The 10,422-nt window shown below is 43.8% G+C and overlaps 1 protein-coding gene across 1 annotated transcript in view; it reads right to left on the reverse strand.

Annotated features, from left to right (window-relative positions):
• The window catches only part of ITGAE (integrin subunit alpha E), a 30,025-nt gene extending 23,245 nt beyond the window's left edge, over positions 1-6,780 (reverse strand). The window contains exons 1-6 of the mRNA XM_086475419.1: positions 6,657-6,780; positions 3,054-3,168; positions 1,966-2,063; positions 1,472-1,542; positions 809-926; positions 35-163 (exon numbers count right to left, since the gene is read on the reverse strand). Coding sequence (XP_086331545.1) covers positions 35-163; positions 809-926; positions 1,472-1,542; positions 1,966-2,063; positions 3,054-3,168; positions 6,657-6,780 — 655 coding nt within the window. The remainder of the gene's footprint in view (positions 1-34; positions 164-808; positions 927-1,471; positions 1,543-1,965; positions 2,064-3,053; positions 3,169-6,656) is intronic.
• Positions 6,781-10,422: the final 3,642 nt, after the last annotated feature.

The raw sequence follows: 10,422 nt of genomic DNA on the forward strand, positions 1-10,422 counted from the left end.
AAGGAAGTAATGCTTGTTCCTGTCCAGTACTTACCTTTGCACATGTGGTTGTTTCCTGCGCTACCAAAGAGCTCACCACAAGCATTGCTGGTGTTGTCTGTGCTGGTGTCAGTTATCTCGTCTCTGCTGGTTTTACTTTGAATGCTGTTTAATTTGGTCTCAACTAAACAATTTAAAAAGCAAGAAAAAAATTACACTCTACCTTTTGCAAATACTCTTCTAACTAACACACCTCAAACTCAGGATCTGTTTCCATCCAGGTTCCCAAATTGCAGAAGACCTGAGGATCAGACTGTTAATAGCAGTTAGACAACTGAAGATGGAAAGAGACCATCTAGGTGTCTAATTTAAACTTGTCACCTTCTTTGCAGTGACAGCAAGAAGCAGAGCAAGGCTAGACAATCAGACTAGCTCTCTGCTCCCTTGATTAAATGCTCCATAGCCCAGCTAAGTTGGAAGAAACAGCCTTAAGTGCCCAGGCACTTTTAAAAATCCCAGTGGGTGTTTGTCACATCCATCCACTAAGAATGCTGATGCTTTTCTAAATTCTGCCTTAAGAGCTGGATCTTTTGGATGGATGGGACACCACAACAGAAAATCCCTGCTGCTGTGAGCTAACCTTCAAGGCTGAACCTTGTAACCCTGCTGAAGTCACTGTAACACATGTTAAAATTCAGCTCTACGTCTCTCCCAGTAGACAACAGACCTCGCTGGTTTGGAACTCAGAAGGCCCCTACTGTTAGAGCAGAGCCTCGAGCTGTTATTTCTGTCCCTCTACAAAGGCACAGCACTGGCTTTGCTCCTATACCCATCTTGGTGAGGTTGAGGAAGGCAGTGCTGCGCAAGTCGGTGGTGAGCAGAGTACAGACTCCATTCATATCCTCGGTAGTGGTGAAGGCTCGGCGGTGCTTCTTCTGCAGGCAAGCCTGTGGGGGCGGCGGGAAAGGCTAATGAGCGATGAGCAAAGCCATAGGCTGAGGATGACTGAAGATGCCACCTGACAAACATTCAGCATCTCCTGCACAGCACTGAAAGCCTAGTGAGAGTCAAAAAGCACCTTCCCCGATGTGACCCGTGCCACATCAGGTTACCCAGGACTTCAGCCCTGAGCTGAGGCAAAGAGTGGGGCTGGGGGGCTCACCAGACTGAGGTGTTAGCCTCCAAATTGGTGTCTCTCCTAAGCCTCGTCTGCCAATCCTCCCTTTTCTTGTGAGTGGGGGTGGCCACAGTGAAGTACAAGGCCCACTGCAGTCCTCAGCTGATAAGAAGGGCCCTTTGCAGTTTTCCCTCCTGGCTGGCAATGCACCAGCTGGCTTTCCAGCCAGCCAGTATCCAGCCAGCCAGTATCCAGCCAAGAGCTTTTAGCCTCCATCCTTCTGTTATGTCTGCTCATTTGCATTTCCCAGCAAAAATACACAGCATTTTGGAAAAATACAGTCGTTCTCAGCCATGGATATATTCAGTCCCTTACCAGGATCCAATCTGAACTCCTGTCAATAGCTATGCCACCATCCTGGATGTTTTTGGAGCCTTTAATCTTTCCTGAAATTGGAGGAATGATTGAATGAATGAAGAAGAAGGAGAACAGAATTGAAATGGATACGGTACTCATCAGGCTTAGGCAAACAGAATAAATACAGAGAAAGGCTACAACTACTGAGGTGAGCTATACCTGCTCTCCTAGGAGGAGGACTCAAAATTAATGTTATCAGTAACTGTATCAGTAATGAATATGTTTGAAACAAAAAACTTTGCCTGTATTTCAGCAGAGTTTAGGTGGAGGCATAAGCTGTGGTCTTGCAGCCTCCAGACACATCCATTGGGACCATGGGTTTGTATTTCTCACTACAAAGTGCTGATCTACAGGATCTAGCAGTGTGCTCAGCTCTCTCTGAAACACCCAGCCTCTGCACCCCCTCATGCCCACGGCAAAGCAAGTGTTGGGAAGGGGAAGCAGGACTGTACCTCGCAGAGGTATCTCCTGGCACTGGATCTCCTCCTGCAAAACAGTGCACTTCCTCAGCCTGCCCAGCCCCTTGTCTACTGAGGAAGTAGCCAAAATCCTGTAGAAAAAAGGTGGAAAAGAGAGAAGGTGGCACAATCAGGCTGAGTCCTTTGGCAGTACAGTGCAAAACAATCATCTGTGTGCCAGGGTGGCCACCCATTATTCTGACAATGTCTCTTAATTAAGTGGACTCCAGTATAGGTTGGAGCCGAATCAGCCAGTCAGAGGAAAACATTGATTTTCTCCTACAAACCAGCATCCTTCCCATTATCTGAGCCATGAATTCAGGAGAGCTATCCCAGACCAAGGAAGAGGTCTTGAAGTGACTTGCCCATAAAATACTGGAGATAAAGGGAGGCCAGAGGCACAGAGAGAAAGTCCAACCCCCGCACTAGGAATAGGCAGCATTGCTGTATGAAACGGAGACTGTTGTCTGAGTCAGACAATTTCTGCTCAGGGGGCAGCAAAGTTTTTTTACTCCGAAACTTAAAATACGCTACACAGCCTGAGCAATCTGCTCAGTGTAATATAGGTTATCTCTATAGCAACCACTTGTGGTTGGCTTCTGTTCACCGGCCTAGCCACCCATTTCTTTTCCCCTACAGACCCAATAGTCAAAATACAGCAGTTTTCAACTCTTTATGGTCTTCAGATCAAGCTCACAACAGAACTCTTGACAGCTGGTGGGTGCTGTGACTGCTGCAGCCCCAGAAATGATGCAGTACGCCAGGAAGTACTGCAAAACCCCAGCTGCTTGTTTCTGCCATTTGGTTAAATGAGCAGACATCCCCTCTGTACAGTGCCACGATCTAGCTGCCAGTGCGGGGAGAAGCACCATGAAGACTCACAGGCTGACAATGTACACCTCCCACTGATGAGGCTCTAACACCACTCATCAGCCCCTGAGAACCGAGGAACAATTCTGGGTCCCAGGCAGAGGAGCCTGTGCTAGCAGTTGTAGAAAGTGAGAAGCTACACAGCCTCAGGCCACACGCATCCCTAAAGACCTGGGAAGTCTGGGTGTGTTTGTCTTTCTTCTGTTCCTTACATGGTTGTGTTCCCATCCGAGTGCTGAAGAACTGTGGGCCACAACAAAGAGGCTGTGTGTGGTGTGATCCAGGTCTTGCCAGTGTCAACATTAAAGCTCCTCAAGGACTTGACCACTGAAAACAAATAAATAAATGAGCACAGACTGTGACCTGCAGAGTCATAGCTAACAGGCTCTTGAGCCAGCTATCCATGAACCCTGCCCACTGTGAGAGCAGAGGCACTTGGCGGAAGGAAGATGCCAAGCTATGGAGATTTCACTGATTTAGATTAACAAAAGATTTTCTTGCCCAGCCTAATGAAAAATAAAGTAATGCAAGTCCTGTTGTTCTGTTATGAAAGTCTACCTCAGATATCACAAAATATTCCTGCTAGCTGAAGCTCACAGTCCTGCATTTAGGCAGGTGAGGAAACAAAACTCCAGGGTTTGTGCAAGTCGTGTGACACTTCAGGGTGGCACCACTTGTTACTTCTTGTAACATTGATATTCAACAGACGAGGACACTGAAACCCATTAGATTAAAGAATAAGCAGTTTAGGTAGCAGCAGGGATTGTTCCCCACAAGAACAGCATTGTCATAAACCTGGTAAGAAAAGGAGAACATAGATTTTGTGGGATGTTAACGAAAAGCTCAAAGCTTGGCAGCAAGGGAGCAAATTGATGCCAAGTGCGATGGATATTCTGCTGAGGGTGCAGTTCTGTTAAAGTCCAGTAACTTCTCAAAATAGATATAAAACAGCCATCAAAAAATAAAAACTTCTACCCATTAGTCACAGAGCTGTAACTGAACTGGCATCCTAAAAGCAACTTTTTTTTTTTTTTTTTTTTTTTTTTTTTTTTTTTATGAATGCACTTCCTTCTTGCAAGGCAGCCCAAAAAAAGGGGGCAATATCGGTGTTTTAGCTGGAAGACTCTGTGGCAAGCCAACCCTTATTGCTGTTCACACCTCAGCTCTTGATTTCTGTAAGTGTGTTAACACTTTAGTAAATGCACATGCTGGGAAGATAAATATACTTGAATCTAAGTGACAGACTAAAAATGTCACCAAGTAGGATGCATGAAAGGCAAGCTACAGTGATAAATGCTGAAAATTCAAGCACTGAGCTGTACTGTATCACCAAACCTCTGTCAATCACACAAGTTTGAAACCTTCACACTAATCTCAGGAACAAGCCCAAGTGACTCCGATCACAAACTCTGTCCCTCTCTTTGAAACCAGAAACAAAAGAAAAGCACAAAATCTGCATTTTACAAATTACTCCAGCCTGAAATCCTTGCTCTGAATGCCCAGGCTCCAACTGCAGAAGCTGTAGGTCAAGCCTGCATTTAAACAGTCTAGCATTTTTAATATAACCTCTTACGTACCAGCGAGAGGTCAAATTCTGTCCCTGTGTCCATCTGGAGTCTTTCCTGGTTCTAATTTTACTCAGAGCTGAAGCTGAGCTCATGCAATCAATTCCATGTCATTTCCAGCCTGGCGACAAAAGCACAGGTGAAGTACCGCAATTGGAGCAATGACATGAAACTTGCAAATAGCATAAAATTTTAGTCTTTGCTTCTGCTTCCTGCAATGTCCCTTACTTCAGGCATACAGCATGCAGCCCTTTCAGAGCGCAGGCAGACCATCCTGAACTACTCGCTTTGCAAATCCCACTTTACCAGTTAAAACACCTACATTAACTCAGAGATGCTCCTGGGCATCTGTGTACGTTTCCACTGTAAGAGTCTCAGCTTAACAATACCACACGTTCACAAAGGCTTCCAGCAAACTCCCTTTAAAACAAAACCAGAATTTCAGATATGCTGGAACGAGGTCCCTGGAAGGTTCAACTGTCTTTGAAGTAAGGGCCAATTCTCAAGCAGGCCAGAAAAAGGAGCGATGGCCAGGCAGCTAACCTCACTCCTGTGCTCATACGGCATTTGGCCTGGGAACCAGAGGCTCCTCAGCTCTGCGCGTAGTTCTGCTGCTGCCATCCTGCAAAGCTGAGTTATTTGGACCTTTTGCTCCTGACTCTCTGCTCACAGGGGTTTCCAACACAGATGACTCAAGGAGTTTTAGCATTTTAGTTATTGCAATTAAGCGCGTTGTACTTAAACTGAGAAAACCCAAAAGATGTGTGTTGCCAATTAGCCAACTATACAAACAAATTATCAGCAGAGTTTAGATGTTCAGCACACATCTGTTAGATTCATTCTAAGAATGTAACTGAGACCCACAAGGTCAGACAACTACATTTTTCTGCACTGACACTTTCATCAGTAAAACCCACAAATGCCAAAGAAAAGGTTACTAGAGAAGAGCGATAGAAAACATCTACAGAAGCGCACAAGGATAGAAGCCTCCACCAATGATTCCACCTTAAATTTGCATGAGCCAAATCAAGAAATGTCAAGATTTGAAAAAAATATTAGCAACTTCTGTGGGCATATCCATTCAGGACATATGTTTACAAAGCTGGGAGTTACCTAGCATAATGACAAATGTGAGAACAAAGATATTAGCAGAAATAATACCTCATCATACAACATGTAAAGTCAAACCCAAATAAGGAAAACTGTACAGCATAAATCTTGATGTTAGATCTAAAATCACAGGAAAACAAGCTCCAGAGGACTTTGACAGGCATCTCATTAAAATAATAAAATTAAGAACAATTTTTTCCCAAACACATTGGAAGCGTAAAGCTTGCCAGGAAGTTTGTGAATCTGATCAGCGCATGAAATCCATACTTAAAGGATAATATTCTTTCCATAAGACGGAGTGGATATACACAGTATTGAGTCTTTTGAAAAGGGAACCAGACATAGAATCAAACTAGCATTTATTTGTGGAGTGGTTAGAAGAGGGGCCTGTGACATCCCCAGGCAGGTGTCCATTGCTTGAGCTGATGGAGTAGTGGTGTAAGGATGTTATCCTCCCTGAGACAAGCAGCTAAAGACTAATTCATGGCAGAAGTATCCCCACAGGGCTACAGGACACAGTGACATGGATACAGACCCTGATTCAGGAAATGTTCCTTCTAATTCATACCAATGCTTTTCTTTACACAAACTTACTCCCAAATAGAGGGCTTCTGAATTTTTGTTTAAAAAATCCTGCATGTTCTAGAGCTCTTGTTAAGGAGATGAACAAGCCAAAAACTTTCGGGAATATATCTCTGAAAGTGCACGGTGCTTAATCCAAGGTGTATATAAAATGACACTAGAAAGGGAAGAATATAAAAAAATCTCGCCTACATTCTACCTTCACCTACTAAACTATAAGCAAACAGACAAATAAAGAAATATAAAAGACCAAACGTGGCTTGTTAGCTTTGTATTTGTATTTTGCACATAATTTCACCTGGCAGCCATTTTCTCCAACTCAGGATGAACTATAAAACTCTCTCCACCCAAACGTATCGATTTCTCTGAAATAGCAGAAAAGCACATCGCAAACTAAGGACTTTCCATACAAGCCCAAACATCCTGAACTTTCTACGTAAGAATCATTTTATTGGCTCACATTAAGTGACCAATCTGAATCTCCAGAAATCACTTTGTTTCCAGACTAAGACTTTTCTTTGCTAATATATGTAAAATAAATATAGCGATAAGACTCACTCATTAGGAAGAGTAGATACAGGAGCAATCTCATTATTCCCAGCTTTGAGGTGAGGGAAGGAGGAGGACTGGAGATACCAGGCAAATGCTGCTCTCTTCCTCTGATGATTCTCCAGACCTGCATGTCTCATTGTGCTTGCTGAGACAAAGTGACTCTATTGTGGATTTCCTAACTGAGGTTTCAAGGCGTACACTAGTGACATCTCAATAAAACTGCAGATGAAAAGACCTACTAAAAGGTAAATTTATGTTATAAAAAGGTAATTTTTAGCAGTGTCTTCATTTCTGTCCATCAGCACCTTTAGTATACCTGGAACCCCAGGATCTGTCTGGAAAAGCCACTAGGGTCTATGTTTGTACTGTCCACCTTGTCCTTTCATGCTTGCTATGTGGACATGCCACATCACATGGAAATGTGCAAACAGGTTGACTCCAGTGAACTCACAGCAGGGATTCAAGAGAGATGTCGGCTCTCAGATGCCACTTGCAGTAATTTTTTAATGCAAGAGGTTCCCCCTTCATCCTCATGCACACACACATACACACACACACAGAGCACTTGGTGTTCCCCTTTTATTTTGTATATTATTGGTGTCAGAATCGTTGACATTTTATGGCAGGATGACCAGGATACGATAAGAGATTCTGCATGTCTCTTCTCCCTTCTAACAACAATTCTTTAGTTTCTATTGATCCCTTGTTTCTCTGTACTGTTGACCCTAGTCTGGACCAGACTAGCACAGAGCTACTCCCCAGTAGTTCGTCCTATCAGAGTACTGCAAGTATTATTCAGATGCAGTGTGTTGTTATTACAAGTGCTAAATGAGCTGAAACAGCAAATGCTGAGCAATCAGAAGAGTTAACTGCATAGCAAATCCTTCTGGAAGGTGGCAGGGGGCGAAAGCCATTCCAGAGACATGGTTCTCTCTGCCCAGAAAGTGTAAATTTTCTAAGCATTCTCAGGAAAGAGTGCAACAAATTACACTTTCTAGCTACCTCCAACTCTCTTCCTCTAAGAGCTCCCTGTGATTAACATTTGACATTCATGCAGACATTCACAGTCCAGAAATGCTGTAGCACTCCACATATCACAAATCCAAACTGAAAAAAAAAAAAAAGATTACATCAAAAGAGGCAGCGAAGAAAGCACTCTTTGCGCTCAGATTTTTAGTAACAGTGAGGTGCCAGCCGTGAGGCAGCCGCAGCCACACCTTTCTGAGGCTTTGCCTGGTCCTGTCTGGCCCCACTTCTATTCATGCTGCTGAAGCAGATGTGAGGTTGCCAAGTAGAGCAGTTTGCTTTTAAAATGTTCTTTTCTATGTTCTCCTTTTTTTTTTTTTTTAATTAATTTTATCTTCATTTTAGTCCCAGAGCAACAAATGAAATTTCTTAAATACAGCAAAGAAGAACACAACTGATAGCTAGCCACAAGAACAGCCCAGCTGAAAAATCTGCCAGCTGCATCGCTTCAGAAATAGCTCTTTGCAGCCTATGTAGACTTACATAAAGCATCTGTTCTGTGTCTGAGCCCTTCTGCTTGTCACGTTTCAAAGACTCCTTTTGCTAGCTACAGAGGCAACGGAAAGTATGCTCAGTTGCAAGTGGGGTCACGATGAGATGAAGAGAGAGGGAATCAACTGAGATGCAGATACACCTCCCCATACTGGCTTCGGCTTCAGAACACGCTTTAAAAAAAAATAGGGGAAAAAACCAACAATAAAATAAAATGTGCAAAGCATTTGAGGAACAAGAAAGTCTTGCTTCCACCTATACCCCTGAGGAAAATGGCCTTATGAGGAACTGGGAACCATACAAACCAGATGTGACGTTTCTTTTAAGAAAATTACACAGATAAGCAGCGAGATAGATCGTTGAGCAGTGGGAAGCATTTGGAGCCTAGTAGAGAGGCCACAGGGAGCAACGACCAGGCAAAATGTGCCCCAGTAGAGGTGGAGGAGTTTGGAAGCAACAAGGTCTGCATTCATCTCCCAACCCTGCCAGGAGCCAAGCAACTTTAACCAAATCACACAGGGGAGGGTCTGAGCATCCATAACCCATTTCCTGAGCATGGAAAATAAAGAGAGCTGCGGGTGTCTTTTCTTCATGGCATGGCTGGGACTTCATAGTCTCCATGGCTCCCACAGAGCAGACAGAGGAGAGAAACTGCAGCTACTCCTTCACTGATGTTTGAAATGTTTCTGGAGAGCCCTGCAAAGTCTCCCCATTTGCATAGGGATGGGTTCACATGCAGGTGGGTTTACCTGTCACAAGAGGTAAGAGACCTGTCACAGAAGGGAGAGGACAATTCATCTGTTGATAATTTCTTGTGTAAATGACTAAAGTGTTTCCTGACAAAACATTATGCTCTATTAAGAGTGGATCCCAAAATCCTGTTGGGCCTTCAAAGCCATGAACCAGCTTGTAAGTCCTTCCTCTTGCAAGGAACTGCAGACGTTCCACAAAACAAACCCCAGACAGCCTTCCTGTTCGTGATGTGACCAAAATGGGAAGTGGTTCAGATGGTGAAAGCAAAGACGAGCCTTGTGGATTAAGAAAACTGGGAAGTTACTGATATTAATCTCAATAGTGCTGACTCACCTCTTACCGCAGAGGGGTTGTAACTCCTCCACAATCTCCTTTTTTCCATAGCACATCAAAGAACTGTACAACAGCCTAGGCACTGCTAAATATTCTGACCAACGTGACATATCTGTTTGCTGCATGTGCCTGTCCCTGTCTGCTGTCCATCACCCCTGAGAGGGCTGGGAATGGTGGTCTGTGGCGTGATGGTGAAGCACAAGGATGTCAAGGCCCTGTTTCACAGCAGACATTAGATGTTTATGAACATTCTTGATGCAGATGAATAGAAAAACTAAGACTGCAAGCTCAAGAAAGGGATTTAAAGAGAAGCAGGTTTAAGGAATGGCTGAAGAGGCAGGTTATCTTGAATGCAAGCTGTCACAGCCCACAGCTATCAAAAACACTACCAGTAAGCAAGATTTCTCTTTTATTGTTTATTAAGACTCCAGGCAGGGATGGCAGATCTGATTCTGCATTTCTTGAGAATCTCAAAGTGTCCTACCATGGCAAAGCATCAAGCACAGCAATAGATTACCATATGCCAGATGATCCTTTTGTGCAATATGAGCACCTTGCCAAATCTTGGGAACACTTAGGACAAAGCCATAGATGGAAAAAGCAGCTGAAGGCTTCACAAAGCAAGAAAACAGCAGAAGCTGGAGTGAGAAAAGTTAGTTACAATTCAGAGACCCAATGCAGTGAAGCAGCAGAGGGAATTGCCCAGCACAGGGGAAGAACTTATTGAAGTGACAGGGAGGAAGTTTAAAAAGCAATGCTTTTGCTGCCAGTCACACGCACGCAGTAAGCAACAGGATTAAGATGATTGCCTCCAAAAGACAAACCTCCTAGCTTCACTTGCTCAGAGTAGAAATGAAAGACAGGAGATCTTTAGTGCATGGTTTATCTTACTGAAGGAGGGGTGCTGCCAACTTTTGTAGTCTGCAGCTTTTTCAGGGTTATCAGTAGCCATACCCTGTATGAAAGACGCATCCAATGCAACATCAGCTACCACATTTTCAGATGTGGCTGTATAAACTGACATGAGGGCATGAAAAATAAGAGTTAACTCGCATGGCAGTGAGGTCAGCACAGTACTGGGTGAAATGGTAATCAGGAATTTGATAAGGCCTTACAGTCCACACTGATCACATCTTCTCTTCCTTTTTGAGAGAGGCTGAAGCTCTGA

This window comes from Leptosomus discolor, chromosome 18, assembly GCF_034619465.1.
Source record: "Leptosomus discolor isolate bLepDis1 chromosome 18, bLepDis1.hap2, whole genome shotgun sequence".
Taxonomy (NCBI): domain Eukaryota; kingdom Metazoa; phylum Chordata; class Aves; order Leptosomiformes; family Leptosomidae; genus Leptosomus; species Leptosomus discolor.